This window comes from Kwoniella botswanensis, chromosome 1 (genome assembly GCF_036426115.1).
Source record: "Kwoniella botswanensis chromosome 1, complete sequence".
Lineage (NCBI taxonomy): Eukaryota > Fungi > Basidiomycota > Tremellomycetes > Tremellales > Cryptococcaceae > Kwoniella > Kwoniella botswanensis.
In genome coordinates, this window is record NC_088599.1 from 12,904,382 (window position 1) to 12,931,650 (window position 27,269).

The 27,269-nt window shown below is 43.3% G+C and overlaps 10 protein-coding genes across 10 annotated transcripts; 4 read left to right on the plus strand and 6 right to left on the minus strand.

Moving 5' to 3' along the window:
* Positions 1-1,257: 1,257 nt before the first annotated feature.
* L199_004876 (uncharacterized protein) lies at positions 1,258-1,945 on the plus strand (the record flags this gene model as incomplete). Its single annotated transcript, XM_064890593.1, has 2 exons — positions 1,258-1,553; positions 1,642-1,945. 2 exons carry the CDS (start codon positions 1,258-1,260, stop codon positions 1,943-1,945), a joined length of 600 nt encoding a protein of 199 aa, XP_064746665.1.
* Positions 1,946-2,379: 434 nt separating this feature from the next.
* L199_004877 (uncharacterized protein) lies at positions 2,380-3,391 on the minus strand (the record flags this gene model as incomplete). Its single annotated transcript, XM_064890594.1, has 4 exons — positions 2,380-2,385; positions 2,468-2,581; positions 2,740-2,998; positions 3,174-3,391. The coding sequence occupies 4 exons, from the start codon at positions 3,389-3,391 to the stop codon at positions 2,380-2,382; spliced, it is 597 nt and encodes a 198-aa protein (XP_064746666.1).
* Positions 3,392-4,594: 1,203 nt separating this feature from the next.
* Positions 4,595-5,992, minus strand: L199_004878 (ADP-ribosylation factor 6; the record flags this gene model as incomplete). The annotated part of the gene is made up of 7 exons (XM_064890595.1): positions 4,595-4,670; positions 4,960-5,035; positions 5,109-5,247; positions 5,401-5,460; positions 5,602-5,705; positions 5,829-5,894; positions 5,965-5,992. 7 exons carry the CDS (start codon positions 5,990-5,992, stop codon positions 4,595-4,597), a joined length of 549 nt encoding a protein of 182 aa, XP_064746667.1.
* A 701-nt stretch (positions 5,993-6,693) lies between these two features.
* Positions 6,694-8,636, plus strand: L199_004879 (3-deoxy-7-phosphoheptulonate synthase; the record flags this gene model as incomplete). The annotated part of the gene is made up of 11 exons (XM_064890596.1): positions 6,694-6,726; positions 6,792-6,844; positions 6,903-6,923; positions 6,985-7,086; positions 7,171-7,284; positions 7,361-7,398; positions 7,463-7,570; positions 7,656-7,786; positions 7,914-8,138; positions 8,219-8,284; positions 8,397-8,636. 11 exons carry the CDS (start codon positions 6,694-6,696, stop codon positions 8,634-8,636), a joined length of 1,131 nt encoding a protein of 376 aa, XP_064746668.1.
* Positions 8,637-9,252: 616 nt separating this feature from the next.
* Positions 9,253-10,973, minus strand: L199_004880 (uncharacterized protein; the record flags this gene model as incomplete). Its single annotated transcript, XM_064890597.1, has 4 exons — positions 9,253-10,028; positions 10,203-10,454; positions 10,542-10,652; positions 10,709-10,973. The coding sequence occupies 4 exons, from the start codon at positions 10,971-10,973 to the stop codon at positions 9,253-9,255; spliced, it is 1,404 nt and encodes a 467-aa protein (XP_064746669.1).
* An 877-nt stretch (positions 10,974-11,850) lies between these two features.
* L199_004881 (uncharacterized protein) lies at positions 11,851-13,032 on the plus strand (the record flags this gene model as incomplete). The annotated part of the gene is made up of 7 exons (XM_064890598.1): positions 11,851-11,902; positions 12,037-12,076; positions 12,154-12,284; positions 12,361-12,412; positions 12,497-12,585; positions 12,642-12,723; positions 12,888-13,032. 7 exons carry the CDS (start codon positions 11,851-11,853, stop codon positions 13,030-13,032), a joined length of 591 nt encoding a protein of 196 aa, XP_064746670.1.
* Positions 13,033-13,772: 740 nt separating this feature from the next.
* L199_004882 (uncharacterized protein) lies at positions 13,773-16,262 on the minus strand (the record flags this gene model as incomplete). The annotated part of the gene is made up of 10 exons (XM_064890599.1): positions 13,773-13,805; positions 13,902-14,056; positions 14,128-14,395; positions 14,485-14,722; positions 14,791-15,080; positions 15,192-15,294; positions 15,393-15,485; positions 15,550-15,623; positions 15,721-15,836; positions 15,917-16,262. 10 exons carry the CDS (start codon positions 16,260-16,262, stop codon positions 13,773-13,775), a joined length of 1,716 nt encoding a protein of 571 aa, XP_064746671.1.
* Positions 16,263-16,290: 28 nt separating this feature from the next.
* On the minus strand, positions 16,291-16,617 carry L199_004883 (uncharacterized protein; the record flags this gene model as incomplete). Its single annotated transcript, XM_064890600.1, has 1 exon — positions 16,291-16,617. One exon carries the CDS (start codon positions 16,615-16,617, stop codon positions 16,291-16,293), a length of 327 nt encoding a protein of 108 aa, XP_064746672.1.
* Positions 16,618-17,736: 1,119 nt separating this feature from the next.
* Positions 17,737-21,088, plus strand: L199_004884 (uncharacterized protein; the record flags this gene model as incomplete). Its single annotated transcript, XM_064890601.1, has 3 exons — positions 17,737-17,801; positions 17,873-18,567; positions 18,642-21,088. 3 exons carry the CDS (start codon positions 17,737-17,739, stop codon positions 21,086-21,088), a joined length of 3,207 nt encoding a protein of 1,068 aa, XP_064746673.1.
* Positions 21,089-21,703: 615 nt separating this feature from the next.
* Positions 21,704-25,869, minus strand: L199_004885 (uncharacterized protein; the record flags this gene model as incomplete). The annotated part of the gene is made up of 4 exons (XM_064890602.1): positions 21,704-22,324; positions 22,425-25,127; positions 25,224-25,580; positions 25,642-25,869. The coding sequence occupies 4 exons, from the start codon at positions 25,867-25,869 to the stop codon at positions 21,704-21,706; spliced, it is 3,909 nt and encodes a 1,302-aa protein (XP_064746674.1).
* Positions 25,870-27,269: the final 1,400 nt, after the last annotated feature.

The following is a 27,269-nucleotide window of genomic DNA, read 5'->3' on the forward strand; positions in this document are numbered from 1 at the left end:
GGGGAATAAGACCAGAAGTAAGATTGTTGGTGGCAAATAAGGTATGAATTAGTCGGTTGATTGATGAACGATATTAATTGATGTGATTATGATTGTTGCTGGGTATACAGAAACGGGAAAAGGCGTGGTAAAGATACTGTTTGGTCGAGGAGGAAAGGAGAATTAGACACAGAATTAGCTTAGTCTGATTGAGTACATGTAATTTGGTCGATCGCCGATAGGATTGTGATGTTCACTTACCTGATGCGATGAGTCCTACGGATGGCAAGTCTAAGTGCAAGGTATCACACCGATTGCGAGATGCTTGAGTCAACGATGATGAAGTGCTAGAAGAGGACAAGAGGATAGAAAAAGATCGGAATGTGAAAGGTCTGTTGCTGGTTAATCGATCACACCTCGTGGCACTCGCACGTCCACATTGTCAGTCATTCTTGCGGAAGTGGCATATCCAGTAGACCAAGATATGGACAGTCATTCATCCTGAATGCTATTAGGGTTGTAGATCTCAAGCTAGCGTGTTGATGAGTATGAGATACTTATAATGACTGTAGACTCAGGTCTTGTCTCTCCCACGTCCCCTGTTCACTTAGACACCGTTCCAATACACAATATACAATGAGAAGAGAATTGCTTCTTCCCGTGAGATTCAATCTAATTTTCTTTATGAGGGTGGGATGAATTATAGCCCCCTAGACCTGTAAGCAGTATCAGACAGGATGGGCATCCCATATGAGCTCATAATGCTGTGACGAAAGAGAAGAAGGAAGTTCCGCCCAATGGGTAGATGGGACCGAAATAACTTCTCAGAGTCAGCGTATAGTCTCGCTTCGCTTTAGTAGATCAAATGTAGAGTGTCATCTTTCTGATTTCGGTGTGAAATTAGAGTCATCAATGATATCGAACCAACGGGATATCAGTCAGCCTACATGTGACGTGCATAGCAATGTTCATCCTTCGGCATACAATCATCAAGTCGTCATCACCTCATTCAGTACCCGTAATATGAATTGGTCCTTTCAAGATTGGATTTTACGGATCAATGGATATCCCAACATAACAAATATCCTCTCCATTTTTGTACCTCGTCAAAGCATATACTGACCCAGCCTTCATTTATTGTAACTACAACTATCAAATTACATACCTTGGTCCATGCCCTCGCATTGGATTCACGACTCTACAGGCAAACAACAAACATTTACAAAAAGACGTATTCCTCACCATCCAGAAACAGCTCCCTTGGAATCAACGCACAGGATGAAGACCTTCAGTGATAGCTCAAACAACACTGGCTCGTCCTCTTGGAATTCATCATTATCAAAGAAATTCGACAGACTAGCGGAAAGACTGAAATCAAGGAGCTTTCATAGATCTTCAAATCCAGAGAAAAACCAAAACCGAAACCAGACCCAAAGTATAAGAAGGGGCACGAGTAACCATTCTGCCCTTAGTTACAGTCACTATCCACCTACAGCCTCTCCCAATTTTGGACCTGTTAGTGTATCCACTGGGATGAATGATCTTACTACTTATAGTCGGACCAATCATATAAGGTATGCCGAATCTCACTCTCCAAACTTTTTCCAACAAAAAAGCGAAACTGTACGATACTGACCAGATTATGCTTCGATTCTACAATAGTGATGCCAATCAGACACTATACGAGGCCATCTCATCCAACACCACTCAATCTGATCGGAACGACAACTCAGAGGTATATACGATATCCGACAATATCGAACTTATGGTGATTAACGACAGTGTCCGTCCAGAAGAATGTACAGATCAAGAAGCGCTGGAGATGTGGAGAAGTCAAATTAAATGGAGAGAACCCGGTTGGAAGAAAGTGAGAGAAGATCCAGAGAGGTACAGGGAGCATTTCAAAGATGATCAATGTGATCAGTATCTCTGGTTACGCGAGGAACATAGCGATCAGCAGTCATAACCATAAATAATGATGACGCATGGTCAACAGATTTAGGATTAGTATCAGACTGAACTCATAGTCAAAGTGGGTTCCTGTTCAAGTAGAAATACAGTATTTCATTCTTTCTTTGTGTTTGTCTATTAAATGAGATTATTATAACTTTCGTGTATCTATTATAAAGAAAAATAAATTGATACACATTTACCCAACCGACCACTCCTGAGAGTACTGCCACTTCGTCTCTCTCCTTCACCACCTCTTCGATGCTTCCTTGTCTTCTCCATTAACACCGCGTCTTATTATAAATTACTAAAAGCCCTCAAAGAGGAAAAACATATAGAGAATGATAAGAGTGTATCATACCAAGCGAAAAAAGGTTTATTCACCAGGAAATAAGGTTTGTATGGCGAAAATCGGTGAAAAGTCGATTTTTCAATAAATTCGACATTTATTTAGTACTAACAAGTCATAAAAAAATCTCTATCAGCTCCATTCTTCTCATCATCATCAAGAAGGAGAACAGAAGAGCATTCCACTTACTCGCTCACCGGCAAATCTACCTGAACTGAATCTTCCAAAGGCTCCGCATACACTAGCGCACATAGAGAGGACGAGAGCTACGAAGGCGCCGACAGTGAACCAGTTGGCGTTGCCCTGTAAATGAGAAAAAAGCGGTGTCAGCGGACATGTAAGAGAATACTTGGTCTTCTGAGATAATTGTGTGTGCCACCGAGTGGCTATAGCGCTATGACCAAGTACTGGCTAGTCGATCTCCATGCGCCCATGTCCAGCCGACCGAAACGTGAACTCACCAAACCAGCCTGATACCCAGCATCTTGAATCCTGTTCTTCAACACGTTCCAAAGTACCATATCAATGACGAAGATGACGAGGGTGACGACAGCTCCGAGGGCAGCAGCGAGAGCCATGAATATCGTGGCTACTCTCGAGGCGGCACATGCGGCGAGTAAACCGAATACCAAAGAGAAGAAGGCGAATCCACCGGCGATAGGGTGGAGGATGAGAGTGTATGTGAGGTTATGGAGGATCTTGTCGTTAAGTGAGACGTTGCTGTAGTTACCAAATAGAAGTAACGTCAGCATATGATATGTCACAAAAACGGCTTGGCATCATCAACAAAAAAGTTGAGTGTATAGGAATAGATAAGACACTTCCTTCATCGAAAGAAGCGATTACCAATAGATGATACAGCTATCATCGATTTGTAAGGACGAGAATTACTCACCTAGCTCCTGGTAAATTCAAATCATACCCTACACTCCTATGACTACAAGCCCCATTCTTAATACAATAACCAAATACACCGTATACGACTTTCCCAGATGGGGTCTGAGCATGTAGGAAATCCACTTCGTCCCATGCAGGGGGTGAGATGGATGCGAATAGCAGTAAGACTAAAGCCGCAAAGGCGAGGAATAATCCTGGTGCTGCTGGTGAGACCATCTCGAGTGTACTTGAATCGATGTGATGTGGGTGTGAGCGGTGTGAGAAGAAAGAAGAGAAAGAAAAGTGGCTTGAGCGGAGTATTCGTGCGCTAGTCGAGGTTGTTGATGTTTAGGTTGTTATCGTTGTAAACAGCCAAGTGATGATTGTATATTATATTATATATTGTAGCAGATGGAAATGAAGAGAGGAACAGATGGAATTGACCTGATAGGAATAGGATGTACGAGTAATGTTCTGATGAGAAATAGAGTATCAGAGTTATCGAGTGAAGTGAGCAGGTGGTAACTGTAATGCATATGAAAAAGTCGAGGTCTCAATCCTTAGTCGATCTGTGGCTGGCTTTCTCCTTGTTCCCCTCTTACCCCATTTTTCATCTTTCACTAGACACCGGAATTAAAAATACGTCATTTGCATCATTTTACAGGTTGAACCCTTTCCCGGGTTGTGAGACATTACGAGGACTTTCCTCATTCTGGATCTCCATCACCTACATACATGCAAGCAAGCTAGACAAGCTCCAACAGGAACAACCGATCATCCATTTGTTGATACTTCTATATCTGGTATTCTATACACTACTACTACTGCCGATCCGGATCAGACGGGATGCCATTACTAGAGTATGACATCGTGTATATTTACCTGGACAACCTGGCGATTTGTTGACATTAAACGATGATATGACGTCTTACTGTATGAGCGATGGTACACTGAACCTAGCGTATGATGACGATCAGACATTCACAAGCTATCACCACCTGATAATTTTGATCCAACTACAAGTGAGACATAAATAAAGCAAAAACTGCTGAACATGATCGATCCGTAGGAAGAATGAATCGAAGTGAGCGAGCTAAAGATTCCAAATAACCTATCATATCTCACATCCCACTCGACACTGTATTTTCGCATGACAATGATAATCTAGAAGTACCAAAAAAAGCCATATACACATTTTTGAGAAAAATAACCACAAAGCATAAACATATCAAAGAGAACTGTACTAACGGATCATTCGTAAACTTCGAACAGCAATTAAAGGAAATATAGGGTATATAGTATGGTATAATATCATATAAACAGAAGCGAAAACCAATCTTGGGGGTATAACAGAACTCGATGAGAATGAAGAGCATGAACAGGCGCAGAAGAGGTGACAGATTCTAAAGATTATCCAATATGACAATTCTCAACACCTTCCTATGACTTGGTACCCTTGACATTCTGCGATAACCATTGAAGACCTTCGAATAGACCTTCTCCTGTAGTTGCGCAACTGTATAAGATATATCAATGTAATGTTAGCATTGATCCTCCCAGGCAATACCACTCCGAATTCCAGATCAACGTCTTTTCCTGGCCTCGATACAAGCAGCATCACACTGATTGATCCCCCAATCACCTAAGGGCCATATTATGGGTATCTGATTTTGCTGGTACCCCTGATATATTGAAAGAATACTACCCGCAATACTCATTTCGCCCTTCTCAAATACGAACCACCCCCCTCTATCGCAGAGTCCCCTCTGACCAGACCAAAGTCTCTCAATCGAAACACAACTCACCTAGGATGCACATACCAGCTCCTGTCCCTCATCTTATGTAACCCCAATTTCTCAGTCACTTCGGCCGGTGACATAGCTACGAAAGTTCAAATTGAACCAAAAACATTAGCTCTCTTGTACATATACCGTACTCAAGACCTTGAACCCACCTCCAGGTAAATCCTGCTTATTCGCAAATACCATCAAGAGACAATCTCTCATTTCCCTATCCGCCAAGATTCGTTCTAATTCTAATCGAGCTTCGTCGATCCTATCTCTGTCTCCCGAGTCGATGACGAATATCAATCCCTATAAAAAGACGAAATATAAATCAGCTCGTGCTCATCGTCATCATCCCACTTCACAAGATGTGGATATATCCAGTTGCGACAAGAGCAAGAATGGCAGTGAAGGGGGTATAGATGCAGAAAATGTATGATCATGATCAGAAATCGAACTTACCTGTGTACCAGTATAGTAATGCCTCCATAAAGGCCTTATCTTATCTTGCCCACCGACGTCCTACAAGTTCAACGAATATCAGCTCAGACCTCTCGATGGCCCCCAAATCGACCTTCTACTGTCCCGTGCATCTTTCTTTACATCTCCCACACATATCCATTGCACACACGAATCATCCACTATTGACGAACGGACACTTACCCATACATTGAACTTAACGTTCTTATACGTAACAGTCTCCACGTTGAATCCTACTGTAGGGATGGTCGTTACGGATTGGTTGAGTTTGAGCTTATACAGAATGGCTAAGGTATTCAGAAAGAATCTCGTTAGTAATTTCACTATCTGATCTCGTAGAGATACCTTAGGGTATATTCAATGAAGAATGCAATGAGTAGCTTTAGGAAATATTCATATAGCCCACTTACTAGTTTTACCAGCAGCATCTAATCCAAGCATCAAAATACGCATCTCCTTATTCCCAAACAGCTTGCCTATGAGCCAACAATACAACGTCAGTCGATTGGTTGCAATCCATTTCGGAACTGGCAGAATCTTACATACCTAAAGCTTTACTGAGTTGACCACCCATCGTGACTATCAATTATAATGTTCCTCGTGTAGGTATAGTAGCTCCAGATTCGACCTTTTTCAAGGTAATGATATGACTGCTCGATTAATCTCGCACGTTTGACTCTCGTGATCCGTGCTTTCGTCTACTCTTGTAATTATATTCAACTATATCTGTCTGAAAGGAACCAAAGAGTCTTCTGGTGTGGATGTGAGTGTGAGTTTGGGTGAAGGTGAACGATGATTATCAGGAGAAGGAAAAGAGCGACTGAGCTTGAATATATATGTATAAGGTAACAGGTATATGATGGATGATATGAAGAGAAAGAGGTGATCAATGCATTATACTTCGATATGCGTTCCATTCAATTCAAACGTCGCTCTCTATTCCTCTCTAATCTGAAACGCATGGATCTCTCTATCATGTTCAACCTCAACGCGTTCTTTACGTAAAGCCCCCCTTGAATGGGTAGGTGTGCGGGGGTGATATCTCCGTTAGTGTGGCACAGTGCGATGAGTTAGTTGAGTGGCGGTCGCCGTGCAGATGGTAGTACCCGCCGGAATGACTCGTTAATCTGAGCATCTGACATTTTGATTTTTTAGGAGTCAAAAGTGCAAAGTGCAAAGTCCAACCATCGTTTATACATCTGTCAACTACCTCAAACACACGAAGCAACCAAAACTATACAACAACTTCAGACATTCCATAGCTTAATCCAAGAAATGTACACTCCTCCTAAGATATCAGTCAGAGACGTAAGTTGAATTTTTGATCTTCATCTAACGAAAGAGACAAACTGACTCTGTATTTTGACGAATAGGCAATGGACATGTTAGATGATAGAAGAGTGAAATGCACCAGACCGTTGATACCGTATGTCTGTCACTTTCATTCACACTTAGACCCATACTGATGGATAGTGTATCTTTAGACCTCAAATCTTGCTTGAAGAGTCAGTTCTCCCAAACGTGTATAGCTCACTGGATACATCAACTGACATTATCCATCTTTAGGCTCCCTCTTTCTCTCAAAGGTGCTCAGACGGTATTAGATGGACGAAGACAGGTAGAAGCAGTCGTAAAAGGAGATGATGATAGACTTTTGGTGGTTGTTGGGTATGTCCTTGCTCTCATACCTATATAACTTTATACTGCATGTGCATAGACCGTTGCTGATGGACCGTAACCGACTTTTTCCAGACCCTGTTCGGTTCACGATCCCGCTCAAGCCATAGAATACGCTAAGAAATTAGCTGAATACGCTCAAGAAGCTAAAGATGATCTAATGATTGTCATGAGAGTTTACTTCGAGAAGTGTGTTCACGTTCATCTCCATGTGTATCTCAAAAGACAATTAGCTGATTGGGCTGTGTAATGATAATGATCGTAGACCTAGAACAACAGTAGGATGGAAAGGATTGATCAACGGTTAGTTGTCTTGGCCATATCCCTCACGTGATAGAGGTGTAACTGATCAATAACGATGAGACAGACCCCGATATGAACGGTACCTACCAGATCAACCGAGGTCTCAAACTTGCCCGAAAACTCTTATTGGACATCACAGAATTAGGTTTACCTACCGCTGGAGAATTCTTAGGTAAGCTTGATCTTCCCCTTCCAACGAATCACTGGGGAGACCAACAAAATTAGCTCAAGCTAATGCTCTTTGTCATTTCGAATAGATGTCATCTCACCTCAATACCTTGCTGATCTAAGTTCGTGGGGTGCCATTGGAGCCCGAACGACTGAATCTCAAGTACATCGAGAGTTAGCGAGTGCTCTGTCTATGAGTGTAGGATTCAAGAATGGTACTGTAAGTTAACTCCTCTTGCTCTTATAGCATCCACGAGTTGTTCTTCACTCGTTGTGCCACGTCAAAGATTCTCCTCTTTTCTGTCATACGATCCGATCTGACTGTGGTTATAATGGTGATTTCCTAGGACGGCTCAATCGATATCGCCGTAGACGCCATCAAAGCCGCTGGATCGGGTCACACCTTCTTATCAGTCACCAAACAAGGTCTTTCAGCTATTGTCGAAACTGAGGGCAACAACTCCACTCACGTTATATTGAGAGGATCATCGAAAGGACCTAATTACGCTGCTGAACATGTTCTGTCGGCTGGTGAGAAGTTGAAAAAGGCTGGATTGCCCGCTAAGATCATGGTGAGTAGTGTGTATTCATCTTTTGATGATATTTAATTTAAGAATACTGTTAACTTTTACTGGCATATTGGTGGGATTAGATTGACTGCTCTCATGGTAATTCATCGAAACAACACATTAAACAAATTGAAGTAGGACATGACATTGTGAGTATCTCATTCGATTTTCTATTTCTGTATTTCTACAAACTGGTCGTTCAGTCGATGTCTAAAGCAAAAGCTGATTTCGAATCGTTTGTTTGTGTGTTTGTGATTATAGTCATCTCAAATGTCATCCGGATCAACTTCGCAAATGATCATGGGCGTCATGATCGAATCGAACATCAACGAAGGTAAACAGAGTGTACCTCCCGAAGGACCATCAGGTTTGAAATACGGTGTATCGGTCACCGACGCATGTATCTCTTTGGAACAGACTATACCATTGTTGGATGAATTGAGGAAAGGTGTACAGGTCAGAAGAGAGAATGTGAGGAATAAACATCTGAATGGGGAATAAATCGATAAGGATCAGAGTAATCTGCTGGATGTTCAAAAGTTCCCATTAAGGGAACAAAATATCATATATGAGTATATATACGTATTCACTGTATTAATGCATTTCCTGGCTTCGGATTACGAACATATGAGTAGGGACATGGATACCTTGTCATATTAACAGTCTTCACTTCCTGAGGCCATCCTAGCGGACTGACAATTTGAATGAATAACTTGGACAGTACCATTAATTGGGTCATTCTCTCCGGAAAGTGTATCAGCTACTGATATTGGGAGATCGACACAGTGGAAGACGTTGTACGGTACAACACTTTCAAAATTCGATTATATTTGAACTGTTCCACAAAATAATGAATCTCATCATGAATGTCTATAGGTATCACATGTAAATACAATGGGGAAGAGAATATCCTGTGCTATGCTAAATGAAAGAGTCATGATAATTGGTGTGGTGTGAATGTATCTCTGATGAGTGAATAAGTTACAACGAAAGAAGGAAGAAAAGGATGAAATATAAGATATAGATATCAGGATGTGAACAAGAATAATAAGCGTTGATGAATGTGAAAAGGAAGTATACAAATCTGCTTTTAGGAAGCTACATCGAAAATCCCCTTTTATACTTTTACCCCGCCACCTGCAGCTGTGATGGGTAGAGTAACCTTATGTCCATGTCCATGTCCATGTCCATGCGCATGACCAGGGGGATTAGCGAATTTATTAGACCTAGCAGCCAAGGCTTTATTCAACAATTGTCCGACAGTCGTAAATTCAGTAAAAGTTGAATTATTCCAATTAGGTTGAAAAGGTATGATTGGTCGAGTCACCGGAAGGGGGGTCGCTGTAACTTTACTTATTGATCCTCTTCCGTTTCCATTTCCATTCCCATTGGGTAATTTCAATCCTGTCATCGTCGTCGTCGTCGTTGTCGTTGTATTATTCTCTTCTTCTACCACTTTAGGCTTGTCTAAACCCAAATTACCAAAAGATATTCTAACTCTGTTCCCACCCAATCTAGTGATTTCAATCAATTCTTGTAATTCTTTCAACCCATCTTCATCGTCCATATCAATCCCTTCATCTGCGCCAATCCCCAAACCTCTTTTGAAACCATTATGAAGATGATGAGAAGATGAAGATTTTTTCTTCTTTTTCAAACTGGCCGAAGCCTGCTTATCTTTAGGATCTTTCACTTCTCTCCTTTGAGGTTCTTTGAAATTCGGATTATGTTCTCTTTGCCATTCGAGGTATAACTCATCATATGGTCTAGATCTACCTTGAACGGCACGTTTCGCTCCTACCGTATGGGTCTTACATGTAAGTGAACGTGCGCAGGGTGCGGATTTGTCGTTGATCACGCCGCATTGACGATCGAGGTTGATAGGGTTGGTAGCTGCAAGTGACAAAAGAGATTTAGCATTTACCGTGGATGAAAAGCAGTAGATTCCAAGGCAGATGAAATATCTTCTGATGATCCTCGTGTCTCTCCCATCTTCATCGTCTTACAGGATATCGTATAGCCCATGCATCACAAAGAACACATGTCGTGATAAGAAGACTAACTCACCTCTCATCCGTTTCCTCTCAGCCACTTCAGATTTCTCCTTATCCTTTGCCTCCTTCCTTTCCAGTCTCAGTTTCTCCTTTTTGATCTTCTTAATCTCACTCTTCTTCAACCCTTTGTAATTCGACAGATCAAGTGATATATCATCGTCACCTATCGAATCATCATCTTCGTTATCCTTTTCAGCGAGGTCGTTCGGTGTGGGAATGGTGGAGAGTTTTGTACGTTTCTTAGGTGATAAATTGGGATTTGATACTGCAGGATCAATCAAGATAATCATTAGTTTCCCGCCTTCACTTATGAAATATAGTGAATATCCTCTTGAAGATACAATCAACCCACCTTCACTCGCTCTTCTCTTCTTACTCAACTCGGTAGTCTTATTCCCGCTCGATTTGGTATTCACTTTCTTGGTAGTTAGAGGTGTCCCTTCGAGAATATGATTACATATTCCTACGTATAACCATTCAGCGTGTTATTTTATGTGACAGTACTAGATCTCTACTCACTTCGATGTTCTCCTGCAGCCCATTCTATCCCTTTCTTCCCACATTTCCCACACCTGATCACCCCCCTTCCAACTTCCCCATCACCCAACAAGGGAAAAGTGCCGAACATGTACATGTCCTTTTCAGGGATGAAGTCCGCCGGTGGACGAGGTGGGATAGGTTCATTCTGTCCTACTGGTACGGCCAAGTCTGTAGGTGGTGAAGGAGAGGCGAGGGAGAAAGTGAAGGTTGGTAAGGGGGAGCGAGGTTTGAGTTGGAGTGGCATAGCCGATTGAATCCAGAAAGGAAGATTCAGTTTGGTGGAGTCTGATAGAGGGTAGCTTCGATCCGTGCGGTCAATGAATACCAATATAGTTGTATGTGATCGTCCTGGGTCCGCTTGTACCGGCTCGTCTGCTTATTTGCTATGGATGGTGAGTAAACCGTCTCGTCGTACAATCTGAACTCATCGATACAATGTCAATCGTGATTATCATAATCAATCGACCACCCTCCCATATCAATTTCAGGGTTTCATCTTTTATCAAAGGATCATTCGCCACGTGGGAAACACTCAGTGGTCTAATCCGGCTTAAATACCCGGGGTGGTCCACAGGAAACCACGACCAAAAAGACAGGCTCGTGCGTTATTATGGTATTTGAACACAGCATTGACCCTCCCCCTCTCCCGTCTGGATCATCGTACTCTTGCTCTTGTACTCTTGGTCAAAGAACGAAGGCAAGTACTGCAGAATACTATTGTCAGGGGACTGATATAGACACATGTAGGATGCAGCTGAGAAGAGACGGTGAGCAAGGAAGACAAGGAAGGCTTGTATGTTCTAGCACTATCCTTTCCCACGGACAGGATGAAACATCATTCTTACATGGATGGATGGGTAGTATGCTCCGTGCACATTGGCCAATTCTATTGATACCATTATTGACATTCCATTTGACCGATTCACCATTTCGTCTCGCTTTCCTTTATCCTCTTTCCTTCTTTCTTTCTTTCGTACTTCACCAGGTCCTATAATATTTAACGATACAGACAAAGGTCAAATAAGACCCTGACTCTGACTTTGACTTCTTCCACTACATCATTCTATTCTCATTCCTCACCAGACTACCTACACTCGATCTTCACAGGAGACCTATTCACCATGTTGACTAAACTCGCTCTTACAGCTTTGACATTCGCAGCTTCTGCTCAAGGTATGTCTCCGTTACCACTTTCTTATGCCCATTGTTCCAGTCATCCTCTCCTAGCTATATGCATACAAGATGCTATTCCTATCACCTCAGCAACCGTTCATTAAGTCGTCACTGACATGTCCCTTTATATACAGCTGCGATCTCCATCCTCTACCCCAACTCCAATACCGTATGGTAAGTTCTCTTTACCCTCACTTACTCGCCTCATTCCCCTGTACTGACATCCCATACAATGACGATACATGAGGTAGGTACAAGAACAATACCGTTCAGATGAACTGGACATTGACCAATCCCGAGACCGACACCTACTTATTCAGGGCATACATGAGTAATGGTGATCAATCTGTATTAGCTGGTAATCACAGTATCGCCGATAGTAGTGAGTAAATCAAAATATACATACCTCAGTCCCCTCGGCCATAGGGAAGAGGCTGATATGGTCCGGGTGTTTGTAGCAAGTGCTACGGCTCAAGATGTTAGGATTCTCTTACCTCAAATTCCAGCTGGGTGAGTCCCAGGCGCCTTTCCAAACAAAACATGTTCTGACTCCTTCCATCGCTAATCATGATTCTTATCTTGTATGAACTGAAGTGAAGGATACATCGTCAATCTTGTCAATACCACAAACGAAGCTCAGGTATTCGCTACTTCAGAACCTTTCGAAATTGCTGATGGCATAGGTGAGTTCATCCCACTTCCTTGAGAAGGGATACTTGACTTACGTGCATATATATAGTCACTACCTCATTTACATCTGCTTCTTCAACAGGTGCAGCAACATCTGCTACAGGTGATATCCCCAATGCCAAAACTACTTCGTAAGTCTATTACATCCCACTAGACCACATAATCGCCCATATATCTTCGAACGAGGACATCTTACATTATTGCCAAACGTCCTTCTTCTTTCCTCTCTCAACTGAAATATCTAACAGGCACTGGGAATGGAATCTCACTAATACCTTTTTCTCCTCGGGAGCAGTAGTCAAAACCCCTTCCCGAGTTCCACTCCCTCTTCCACCTCTTCATCCTCTTCATCCGCTTCTCCCGACCTCACCTTGAATACGTTGATGACGAATGGTTTGATGCTGGTGTCAATCGGATTAGGAGCTCTAGTCGCATTGTAGATTGTATCATAGAGAACGCAACTGCTTGGCGTTGTTTTCCTATACAGTAGAATTACAAGGCGTCTTGACAAGTACTGGATGTCTTTTTATTATTATTTTTGCGGGAGTGGAAAGGAGAACGAAAATGGACAATCGTATTTTAATCATCTACACCTCTCCTCTTCATAATCCATATATATTATATTTGTCTCCTGCAATTAAGGGTAATCTATGATCTGTTAATTCCATGTATTTTGATTATCACATTCTCAACGTGTCTGATCAGTAAAAAGCAATCCAACTCATCCGAACACAGGACTGTAGTCATGCCTCACGTACACCAAAACGGACCACCTACTTTGGTCCTCTAGTGACTACTTTCCGATTGAGACTTCGTGTCTGTACATCGATATCTATATGCTGTAATCGTCTTTACCTCATAAGACACTGAGTGGTCGCAGATTGTATACGACAGTATGTTTCCCATTCTCTCTTCTCTTGATGATGCATGAATACATTAATATATTAACTAGCTAATCTAATCTAAATTGTGAACGAAATCGAGATGCTTTTTACGATATGTTTCGCTCAATGTGTTGTACAAATCGATATTCTGATTTTCTTAATCGTTCTCCTTCGTTCTCGTTCTCTAAATCATATTCATCTTTCTATACCATATCCCTCCAAAAAGATCGACCGATCGATCCATATGAATATTGACGCATTCTTCGCAATCGATTCTGAGGTTCGGAAAGGTTGGATTAATTAGGACCTTTCAAAGCTGCTTTGAGAGCCTATTGAGTTGAACAAAAACCATTCAGTCATGTCAGTATATAATCATTACCTCCTTGTATGAGATACTCTCATATCGTGGAATCTCTCGCACTCACTTTCTCCAATTGATCCAAATCCTCTTCATTCCTGGCATCTATCTTCCTCATAGGTTTACCTAATTCTTGCATGATATAATCGACATCTTGTCTCGATCTCTCATCGTGTACAAAGATGACTGAACATCCTTTTCTGCCGAATCGACCGGTACGACCTAGACGAGGAGATGATGGTTAGCATTGGCATTTCGTTTAATTTCCCTTTCAAAGCACAACAAGCACTTACCAATCCTATGAATATAAGTCTCGATGTCCGGTTTAAAGTCTCCATCCCTACCCAAGTCAGGTACATCATAATTGACAACCATGTTGACCTGTTGAATATCGATACCTCTAGCTACCACATTGGTAGTGATGAGAACCTTGGTTTTACCATTCCTGAATCCATCTAAAATATCATCTCGTTCGGTAGATTGTTTATCACCGTGCAAAGAAGCGACAGAATGTCCTTCAGATGTGAGTCGCTTGGCAATTTGATCGGCTGTAGCTTTTGTCTAATCACATTCATGAACGATATACAACAAGATCAGCCGAAATCCACAGTGCGGTACAGATCTGGTGATTGCAAGACTACGCAACTCACTCGACAGAAGACAATACTTTGTCCGATACTCATACAATCATACAAGGCAGACAGAGCATCATATTTCGATGCTTCACCATCACATTCCAAGTACAATTGTTTGATGGCATCCACAGTAACTTCTTCTTTCTTGAGGAAAAGCTTGTTGGCTTCCGGTGCGAAACCTTCAGCGAATTGTTGAACTTGTTCTGGGAAAGTAGCTGAGAAAAGTACATTCTGCACAGAAGGGGGAAGCATCCTAATGACAAGATAAACATTAACAACGGAACGAATACAGCACGACTGTGCAAAGTAGACCTCACTCACTTCTTGATCCTGACAGTTTGATCACCCAAACCTTGAAGCGCAATCATCTCATCTGCCTCATCGAGAACAAATACTCTGATCATTTTCGGATCGAAAATCGACTTTCCTCTCGATAACATGTCTACTAGGGTACCGGGTGTACCAATCAAGATATGTTTACGGATTGGTTGACCCCTTGACCATGATCCAGGTACAGCGAGGTGGGTTTTGATCTCGGTGAATTGTCCGATCCTGTCTACTACTTCTTGGATTTGTCGCGCGAGTTCTCGAGAGGGAGCGAGACAGATTGCCTGAAGAGTAGGTCAGTGATGAGCCAAAGATAGACATGGGGGTAAAAGGAGGTGATTGGGTGGCAAGATATGTTGGTAAAACGAAGAAAAGGGAACGGTATAGAGACTCACTTGAGGAGTAAGTAAATCAGGATCGACTCTACTCAACATGTTGAGGGTGAAGGCCGCAGTTTTACCAGTACCAGACTGACTTTGACCGATGAGGTTTTTGGGACTGACGCAGTAGAGTAAGTCAGCGCAATGGTTCCAAGTATGATTCTATACATCTAAGAAACGACATATTGCAATAGAGCGGGATGAGCTCATACTCACGGATTGGAGAGTAAAAGGGGTAAAGCGACTTCTTGGATCTTGGAGGGTTTCTTGAATCCAACAGAATAGATACCTTTCATCAATGCTTCGTGACTGTGACATAATTACCGTCAGCTAGTTCTCTTTTGGAAACAACCAATTTAAAAGATGAGCTCACAGATTGAGTGCCTCGAAGGTTTTGGCAGAGTACAAAGCAGAGTTGGGATCCGCTTGGAGATCTGCGAGTTTGACCTGTTGGGAACAAGATATATCATCAGCTCGACCCATCTTGACTACACGTGCAGAACGAATAGACATGGCAACTGATCGAGTGCGACCTCATACTCACCTCAACTTGGAAATCATTAGAGATCAAACCACCTTCTGACATCGTGGCGTCAGTCTTAGTCTCTTGAGCTTGTCCATTAGATTGGCCATCTCCATTTCGGGCAGGAGTGTCCCATCCTAATGACCATTCAGCATCATCAGCATTCTGTTATTGCATCTTCATTATATTTCTCAGTTGAATTGTATCTTGCACTTACCATCGTCGAATCCACTCATTTTCTTTTCTTCCTGTTTATTCTGATTATCTATCAATTCAACGTTCTTTTTAGATCCTGAAGCACTTGTACTTCCGGTAGGTGTAGATGGAGCTTGAGGCGGTCTATCTGATTTGACGCTTGCGAGGGCTCTTCCAAATAGGGGATTGGAAGTATTTGGTTTTGGTCTTGTCGGGGGTGTAGACGAGGAAGATTCGGGTGGAGAAGGAGCGGAAGGGGTATCGTCGTTGTTGTTTGTTGATAAACCTGATATCCTGGATAGCAGAGATGCAACAGGTGCGTCTTCCTCTTCAGGTGTAGGGGATGAGGGTGAGTCAGCATTGGACATCCTGTATAAGGTATATACAGAAGGAAAGTTATGTAGAGTAATGGAAGTGGAAGAGAGGGAGATAGTTGTGATCGTTGTATCCGTGTATGGTACACGAAAGAAGTAAGCTTCTCCCACCAGCACATGCATGAAAATATGCACGTCCCTCCCTCTTACACATACTATCCCTGCAGGAAATAAAAGTATACTCACTTTGTTGTTGTTGTTGCTGCTGCTGCTGTTGTGTGGAAGAGGAAGAAGAAGAAGGATTGAACGAATTTGCTGATGGGTTTAAACCTTTGAAGGTGACCTTGCCATCTTCCTCATCATCCAGGTCAGCCCACGAGTTACTGCTTGGTATGTTTGACTCTGACATATCGGTTGACATTTGATGGGATAAAACACGAGGTTATGACTGTTGTATATGGCGCACGGACACTTGTTGATTGATTGATTGAGGATGAGGTCTGTGCGGATCAAATTAGATCTTGACTCTGCCGGATGTTATGATTATGACAAGATGAATGGGTTACTTGCTATGACAAAGCAAGCAAGCAATGTTATCTGCCCTTGTAGCAAAATTATCTTTCTTCACATTACAATCTTGAATGGACGATCACTTGCAGCATCTCGCGTGTCATGAGGTTGCAAAGGCAAGGATAGATTGTGGCGGTTGAATAAATGACCGTTGATCGTCATGTCACGAGATGCATGATCACAGTTCTCTCATTTTTAGTCACCAGTGATCCCCCTCTTGCTTTGACTAGCATCATGGAGCTTGCGAGAAAGACCCAGTGAATCCTGGGATGAGTCAGCTCGTCAGTGACTGAAGTCTGAAATGTTGAATGTAGCAAGAGCAAAATTCGACTGGAATCGCCGTTCTGACTTCTGCCTTGCGTACTAGATGATACCTTGCGCGTCTCTCTGTACTTGGTCTTTCTCCTATCGCGAACGTCACTCACTATATGTCTTGATCTCATGCATACTATATGATCTGAAACTCGGATCGAAATGTCAGTCCCTTACCAAATCATGTGGTGACGTGTCTTTTCTTTTTGTTTGATCTGCAAGGGGTTGATACCGGTGATACCGCGATCTAACCTAAAAGGTAAGTGTTAATGTGTGATGCGGGGAATGACGTCGGTCCCTTAAAAAGGGAATTAATTCATCTAATCGATGCTCATGTTCCCAAAAGATAGATCCTGGCATATATACTCCTCTTCTCAGGTGCTCATGTACTCGATGGTCATGGTTAATCGTTACTGCCACTTGCACCATCTGATCACTGCGTGCTCCCATTGATATTCCATACTCCCTTCGTCATTGTTTGTTCATGTTTACATGACGTTGCCTCTTTTTGTTTAGTCGTCGCTTCCTCTTTTCTTTCTTTCGTTCTTGCTACGCCCTATCTTTCGACTCGATTTCCCCGACACTGTCCCATCCATCCCATCTACCCAGCCTAGTAAGGTAAGAACCGCAAGTGAAGATCATCAAGATGGATGCACTTAGACCAGGTCATGCTCATAGGAGCAGTAGTGATCGGCTACTAAACAACTATCTGTGCGTCCACCCTTCCCTTGTATGCTTGCAATGCACAACAAACAAGCTAACATCATTACTACATCCACCAGCGACTCCCAAAAATCACTCACCACCTCTCTTCTCACGCTTCTCTCCCATTCCCACTCATCCACCTCCTCTCTACTTGCCTATGTGACTTCCTCACCAGGTGTGATAGTCCCCATCCGTCGGGGTGTGCGACACGCAGCGTTCGAAGGTCCCCTCTCATCCGAGCTCATGAACGATCCTCATTCCCATTCTTTCGATCAGGATGCAGATCACGGTCAAGGTGGATGGGCAACCTACATCTCATCGTTAGATCAATTTCGCAAAGACTTGAAGCAGATTCATCTATTAGAAGAGGAATTATCAAGAGTAAAAAGAGATCGTGAGATATTAGTAACGAGATTGATCAAATCTACCAAATCTCGTCCTACCAAATCGGATTTATCTGCTTTAGCAACTTCCTATGCGAGTCACAATGGTCCTGCTCAATCTAGCAGGAACTCGGTGTTGAGTATGAGCAGTAATGGGTCGACTACAGCTACAAACAAGGAATCGAAAAGAGCAGGGAAACTCGCTGATGCCCAGGCGGAATTATTGGGATGCGAGGAACATCTAAGAGGATTGGAAGTGAGGATTGAAAATGAGAGGAACAAAGTGATGATGAGAGGATTGGAAGAGAGGTTCAGAGCTATGGATGTTGTCGGTAGAATGTGGGTCCAACAGTCTAAAAAAGGTTTGAGAGATCTGGAAAGATTACAAGGTATGTGTCAATTCTCACAATTGCTATTTCATCTATGCTTCTGTAAATAGTCACTAACATTTGCGGGTATCTAGACCTCCCACCTGATGCATTTGAACTCGATTCTAACGGATCGCTCGCACCTTCCCAATCAGCCTCTCAAATTGCTTATGAAGATTCCCCACGTCGAGGTGGTGGTGTACCATTCCCACGAGGATTCGGCCACGAACACGGTCCAGGATCCATCACGGGTAGTATACAAGAGGAAGAGGAAGATGGAAGCTCAGCGGATGAAGCACAGGGTGGTACTTTAGTTGTACATGAAAACCGACCTGGATCTAGAGCTTCCGCCTTACAAGCTAGAGGAAGAACTACCCCTAAACCCTCTCCTCTCGGTGTGCCTTCCGTCAACACTCAGGTCAGGCCTCTGTCGTCCACCATTGGAGGAGGATCAAGACACAACCTGAATGACGATGATTCCGATGACGGTCTACCCAATTTCAGATCTGGTGGTCGAAGAGCCGCAAGTGACATTGGTGGAATGGCATATAAGCCACCAAAGGGTCGACAACCTCTTAGAAGGACTTTCTCGGATGATCAGCACAACAACAACAACTTCTCCTCTAATCGACCAAGAGCCAACTCAGATTCATCCAGTATCGCCAGTCAACGAAAGAAGAAAGGATTTTTCGCCTCGCTAGGAAGATTGTTTAAGGGAAGTTCGAACAAGAAATCCGGTAGATCAGGTAGAGAATCTCCACCTTATGGATCTTCATCCCATACTCGACGAGGAAGCGGGGGAGGATGGAATACGAGGACGGACTCAAATATCAAGCGAAGTGGTACGTTACGTAGTGGACGAGGTGGACGGGGTGGGGATGAGTCTTCCTCAGATGAAGATACCGGAAACTTCGTCAGTGTGACCAATAACAGGAACAATACTTGGTCTATCGATAATTCGAGAGATACCAAAGGAGGTATCAAGAGAAGTTCGACCATGCCAGTTGCCAGTGGTTTGATCCCTTCTAAACCCGCTACGAAATCGGATCTAGGTATGAAGAGGAATTCAAGTCAAAGTACCATTACTGCCAAACCTCGTTCAGTTACTCCTCTACCTGCGTCGGCCAAGGCCAATGCTCAAAGTACTTTGAGTCGATCAAATACCGTTAAATCTTCCATGTCTACTGCTACTGTCAAGTCAAGTGGGACGGTCAAATCTACCGGTACGGCTGGTGGGAAGAAGAAGACCCGACCGAATGGATCTATCGCAAGAGCTTCGATAACCGCTCAACAAGCTGCGGAGGGTCGGAACATCATGCAACTAGTTGATGGAGCTGATAGTCAACCCAAGATGCCTGAAGTCCCCAAAGCGCCCAAATCACAGGTGACCCCGCAAATGGAATTACCCAAAGCTCCCGGATCATCGTTGGTACATGCAGAACCACTCAAACCGCAGCCTGCACACCCTCATGGCGAAATTCCGACATTAGGAAAGACCATTTCTAGATCTAACTCGGTGAAGAAGGTTGCACCCAAATCTGATCAAGCTCATGCTCAACAGCAGCAGGGGTCACCTAAGAAAGAAACCTCACCCCGTAGATCAACTACCCCTTTACCACCATCTCGAACCTTATCTCCACCATTGAAATCTGCTCTCAGACCTTCCTCTCCTTTACCTCCCCCTGCTCCACTACCTCAAGAACCTCCTAAACCCATGTTCACCATCACCGCTCCTGGACCTGTCCAGCTCACACCAGAGAAAGAGGACCCCGAAGAGAAACTCATTCCTCCAGCGAATAATAAGAGGAACTCGTACCATTCTATGACATCTGACGGAGCGAGTATCTACGAGTCCGCCAATGAAGGTGATAGTGGTGATGAAGAGGGACAAGGTTCGAGCGCGGAAGAAGATGACGAAAGTGTCAAGGGGTATAAGGTAGTGGAGAATGAAAAAGTTAGAAGGGCTGGCGAGATCGCAACTGGTATATCAAGGTATGAAGAGGATGATGGGGATGATACTGCTTCGGATCATACTGTCGAAGCTGCTCCAACCTCTTCAGGTAACAGGGCACCACCACCTGGACCTATAGCTGTTGAACCTCCTACAGGCGGTGGTACAAGTACAGTATCAAGTAATGGAGTTAGTAGACGTAAATCCGTTAGGATGGCTGTACCTGATTCGCCCGTCGTTGAGAAAGCTCCACCACCCGTCGCTGCCCATTCGGCAACTACAGACGAAGCTTATCAACCGCCTACTTCAAATTACGGATATAACGAAGAAGCGCAGGGTGCAAGACCGACATCGCCTGAACCGGAACGGATCAAGGGCGACTGGAGTACGAGAATAGGAAGGATGAGGGAAGATACATCTGATGAAGATGAGGATAAAGATCCGGAGTATATGAAAGCGAGAAAGGGTCTACAGAAATTGGAAAAGAAATGGAACGAACTTGGAGATCAGAGTGGGAAAGATGGAAAGTTGAAGAAGAGGGGTAGTGTCAGGAGTAATAAGAGTAATAAGAGTAGATCATCGAGAGTGTAGTATGTTGGATACTCAGAGATTGGAAATAGTCAGAGGGATGTTTGAATCTGATTTGATATGATATTTTTGGTTGCGTTTATTCTGTTATCATGGTTGAAGGTATATACACGTATAGTATTGTTAGGAAAGTAAGATAAAATATAATATCCTGTAAGGGAAATGTTAAACTTGGAAAAAGATATGAATATCAAAATGATACTCGTAAGACATGTAAAATCTGATTTACTCAAATAGATGTTGAAAGTCGCAACTCTCGCTGTGTCCTTCGTTACTGTTCACTGTTCAGGTTTTACTGCTTAATATAGATCGTACAGGCTTGTACATGATACATTTCTAAGTCAGAATAAATTAGTGCAAAAAGGTTAATGTCCGCTTGATAATGGTCATTGTTCATCATTCTTTTTGATTGGATTTGATGAATAAGAGAAGAACGGGGAAAATTATTATACAGTATCTATCTGAGATTTGGAAGTGATCAAAGGGAAAGACTTTTTAACTTGAATAGTCCAACCATCGAAACCGAACTAACTGTCCATCAACTTAATCAAAACGAAGGAAGAGGAAAGAATTTTCGCCAAAAAAAAATGTCCATTGTCCTTCGTATCATCCACACCATTATCTACCAAAAGTTCCCGTGCTTCCTTCAGAATACTGTCTCTGTCTTTGTTTGTGGTTGATTTGCGGTACAGGCCATTCCATACGCTGAGGTAACGGTACATCCCAATCCACGTATCCATATCCTTTCGATACCCTTCTCAATCTGCTTTTCTCTCTATCTACACTCGCCCATCTACTTCTCGTCGATTCGTCAATGACCACACCTCCGATGGAAGGTGAAGGTAAACATGGGAAATCAATCATCTTCTCCTCTAATTCCATGTCCAATCCCAAGTTCCTTTCTGGGAATGAGTCAGTGGCACTAGGAGTAGAATATATTGAACTTGCAGAATCGATTGATCCGACACTGAAACATTCTCTAGTATGTCTACGAAGTATGTTCGGTCGGACTGGTTCAGGTCGAGGTGGAGAAGATAAGAATGAAGTGGGAAATTGAGGTTGGGATTTGTATCGTGGTAAAGGTGGTCTTTCAAGTACCTTGACAACGGAAAATAAAGATACTTGAGAAGGGATGGACGTTGTCAGATCGATTGATTCGGGACGATGGATTTGGGTGTTGGATGAGGATAGAGAGGCTACGACTCGGCTGATCGGTGCGACGTATATTGGGTCGCCAAGCTATATTGACAAAAGTCAGCCCAAGGGTTGAAGACCGATCTCGAGTCTATTCATATTTCATGCGATGTCGCGCTTCGAGATCAAACACATAACAACTCACGATAATCGCAATTTGCTCAATCAACCACCTCACTTTACTTTTCTTCTCTTCATCCCAAATTCCGTTCGACCTCTCAACCCTATCTTTTTCGATGTTAATCAACCGATACAAAGAATCTTCAACTTCCCATAAACTTAAACCATCTTTCGACTCTTGATGTTTTTTGAACAAGTCCAAGACTTCCGCGAGAGGTATAGGAGGCTTCGGTACAAAAGACTGAGATTGGGTGGAAGCTGTATCGTGATGACTTGCTGATGTTGATGAGATGTTTCGTGCACCATTTGGTCTTGAAAATGATGATATGCTTTTCATTTGGGAGGAAGATTGTCTTGGTGGCACGATTCTCAAGGGATTCGGTATACCGGATTTAGAGCTTCGAGGTCGTACTTTGGGAGTTATATCTGCAGTTGTAGTGTCGTGTAGAGTAGCAACCCCTGCAGAACTGGATTCAGAAAAGTGGGTCAATTTTGTCGTAGGTGTCACAGGGTTTTCGAACGCTTTCCCTATCCCCATACCCAACCCTCTCAACTCTTTGGAAGGAGATACCTGTTCACCATCGAATATGGCGAAATGTCGATGAATTTGTCTTCGATTCTTGTCAATCGGGCCTAGGGAAGCTCTTCGTCTGTCGGGTGTGATCAGGTGGGAATGATCGTGACGATAGTGTAGGGTAGCTTCCGAGGAAAAGGTCGAAAGAGGTTGGTGGTGTCCATAGGGGTAAGGATGACGAATAGTAGTAGGAGTGACGATGTGAGTGTCGAAGGTGGATTTGGAAGGTGAATCTTCCGTCATTGACGAGGGGGACAAGGGGCATGTTGGCGAGATCGGTTCGATAGATGAGCGGCGTCCCTGCTTGCAGGAGATTATGCCCAATTCTTCCTGATCATCTTCTGGTAAAGTTGCAGATGGCTGTTGAGTAGGAGTAGAGGGGACAGTACTCAATTCCAAGTCCTCAGATGTGGTCTCACTAATTGATGCAGCAATTCTCATTTTGCTCCTTCTTAGGCTACCTACCTTCGGTGGTAATCTCGTATACTTTCCTTCGATATCGGTCAAATCAGGTACAGAAGCTGAACTTCTCTCGTATCTTTCCCATTGACTCTGTGAGGCAAAAGTAGCAGGAGGAGTCGAAGGTGGAAGAGGGAAATGGTATTCGATCGCTTGAGATTCGGTATGGTACTCCCTATGAGCTTCCTGGATTTCAAAACACGATAGTCTTGTTCCTTCCGAATGAGAATCAGTTGTGAACAGTGAAGTCATTGTGAGGACTGAATGAGCACTAGTAGACGTTCGTCGACCGAACGGTTCTCGAGCTGTACCCGTACCTTCCAGATGCCCCTCGTCTTGACTTGTTTTATTCGATCCTCTACATGAAAGGCTTTTCCCTTCTTCTCGGACCGGTTGGTATGTTGGCTCGACATGATCACCTTTCCCATCTTCGGAATCTGATTCATGATAATGTCCATCCTCGTTCTCCCTTGAACTACTCTCCTCCAGCGTATCAGGTAATTGTGCCACTTCGTCGAAGAATTGATCTAAATTCAGTGAATCCCTCTGAGCTAAATTTCTGTCGGAAACCGTACCTCTATTGAAGGGTGAGTCGAATTGGTCTGACGAGATAGCAGAGTAACAGGTATTCACCAGCGGAGGAAGGTCGAAAGCTGATCTCATCGATACAAACACTTCCTTGAGACCCATCAAATCCTTTTTACCTATCATCTTCTTCTCCAGGTGAGACAAAAGCTCCTCAGCATGTTCTCTTCCTCCACCAAGAAACCAACTTTCATCCTCGTGGCCGTGCAAGTGATATCGCATCTCCATCAGTTGATTCAAGAGGACTGTTCTGACATCTTCCGGATCCGTCAGACTCATCAACGACGAAGTGAGATCATCACGAAATGTGGTGCCTTGTCTGGTTATCGTATTTTCAGAGAAGGCCGATTGCCGTATATCGTCATTCCCATGTGGGGGACATGAAAACGTAAGGGTAGAAGGCGAAGTGAGGGAAGATGATTCAGGTATGACGGTACCTCCAAAGTAACCTGAAGAAGGTCTCGAATGATCTGAAGTCGGGAAGCGGAGTTTGCTCGAAGACGAGTTGTTCCTCTTGTGATATAGCCATTTGGGAGTGTGATGGCCAAATGATCGTTTCCTGCCCATCCTGAAGGTCAATAAGGACAACGCACTTGGCGAGGCGAGTTGAGAATATAGATCTTCAGGTTCGGTCTTTGTGGTCGAACTGGTGTTTATATAAGTATGAATTGGATTCGAGGAAGGTGATGACCAGAGTAAGCCAGATTGATCCGTCGAAAGATCCATAGATGTATTATTGCAGAATCCCAATTCGTTTTCCAGCGTTGTGTCAATGAGGTCCTTATTTTCTCTGTCTTCTATCCTATTCTTGATACAGGACAGCTCGTCGAATATAGCTTGATATCCAAGTCCAGCAGAAAGTCGTCTATGAATCCATGATCGTGCAAAGCTCTCGAGCTGTTTGAAATCATCTTGATTTACAGTACTGGCAGTCGCAGTGGTGTCGAAGGATTCGGCAGGATTCGCAATCGAAAGTAAAGCTGCTGTCGAATTCGAATTTGAATTGAACCGTGTGATAAGTTGGGAGCAAGTCACAAACCCAAGTTGGAACCTGAATCCATGCAAGATTGGTAAAATGTTGGTCGATCCTGATTCTCCTTGTAATTGTAGCTACAGAAGGCAGAAAATAGAATTTTAACTTTGGGTTCGACATGTTGTTCCGTCACTCAGAAAGCTTGGGAATAAGTGCCTGAAGAATGAACTTACTTCGAATTCAACTTCAGTCAGACTTTTGCTTATCCAGTCTACCAGATTGTTATCCTCGATATCTAATTTCTTGTCCTTCCAGACCATTGATATGTAAGAAAGGCAAAGTTCGCATATGAGTGGTTCATCGCAGAACGGTCGACTACCTTCGCTGTGATTTTCTACACTTAATCTTGATAGTGCTTCGATGAGTTGAGAGCGGGTGATATTAGGTAAGAGTTCAGTGGGAAGGAGTGGCGGTGGTAGAGGCGGTTCGGTAGTAGGAAAATAAGCGTTAGAAGGGACATTGACAAATGGCAAGAGTGTTCTTATCGGTACTGAGCGTATGAGATCTCGAAGTGGTTCTGTAACGTGTATCTAGATCACGTCATCTTGTCAGCTCATTCTTCTTGGAGAGCGAGGATACTTCTTGGCTCACCACTTCCAGTATCTGCTGTATATCCCGACACCATTCTCTGACTTTTCTTCCTTCCTTCCACGCTTTGATGACGAATTCTACCAGGCATCCTTCCAGTTCCCTGCTCGTTGCACTCCTTCTCTGTAGTATCTCTGCCAGCACCGCACTCCTGGTAGGCAGGTCGAGTAGAGTCATCCTTCGCATACAAGGGAATATGATTGACGTGGTGGGTGTACACGGTGAGTGCATTTTCTGATGTTACTCGAGATCGAAAGGGAGATGATGTGTGCGGCAGATGGATGTATTGAGTGAGAAGAATCGCTTGAAGAGTAAGGATGGTGATGATGACGATGACGATGACGATGACCAAGGGCGTAGATGAGGGATGACCAGGTGTGTTTATTCGGTACGATGCCGATCTTTCATCCAAACTGTTATAGGATGACCAAAGATTTCTTCTTGAAACTCTTGACCCTCTTATATGAGATGCCAAGTCTATCGAATCAGCTGCAATCACTAAGAACAAATTGATATCGTATGATATCTCTTCATTCCCCGTACCTGTACTCGTACTGGTCCAGTGATCGCGTAGAATGCTCGTTGATCGGTTCCGAGGTATTTCGGTGGTATTGCATGATCTGATGGAGGATGAAGAAAGAGTGGTAGGTGTTGTGAGACATGCTGACCCGTAGTGCTCTTGTGTCGTGTCTTCGGCATGTTTGCGCCTCGTCGTGTCGTTATTGATGTTTGGGATGATTGATGATGGATGATGGAACAGTTGATGGATGATGAATGGTTTCGTTTTCTCTATTCAGGGATTGACGACTGGAAGAAATTGATTAATGGCAAGATCATCATGTCTGTGTGAGACACGATCCAAGCGTTCTGCGATGGTACGGGTAACTAAATAGCACATCAGAACCAAAGCGTCAATGATCAATCCCAATATTCTGGCACCATGTCAATCCGAAGATACAGTAAGATGTAGTCATATGATCCGAAATGAGACAGAATATCGCAAGGGCTTCTTCACCTCTGCTTGGGTCCTTTGATCGTTTGAAAGAAGATCCGTGAGGCCTGGTTCATCCCTGTCATCTTGAGTACTCTCTCGCTTAGATTGGATTTTCATCGTGATTCATATCTTGATATGGAGATGTCGACAAGGTGTGAAGGATGATCGGTGTGCTATTGTGCAGATCATTCTGTTGCACACATCCATCATGTTATTCTTCCTCGGAATAAAGGTCAGTTTTACATCTGCGATCCACCGAGGGCGTCATTGATGTGGGTGAAGTACATTTGGGTCGAGTTGATATGGTCAGAGACGCAGTAGATGCAAGAAGAACATTACTTTGAAGGGAAAGGAAGAAGCACGTACTCCAAAAATTCTTAGGCTTGGCTTAGCTTAGCTTAGCTCGGTGAAGAAACCTTTTCAAGCTTCCCACGATTCCCTTCTACATAAATGCTCATACGGAATGATAATGAAAGCCATTTTACCAAGCCCTTCCCAATTATGATATGTGTCTACAACGGACACAGGTACAGTATTCGCATGATATGGGGCAATCCTTCCCTCACTCCGGATGAATGGATAGATGTATCGCAGAGTAATTCCGTTCGGGTAGTTCCCCTTCGGAATACTAGATCTC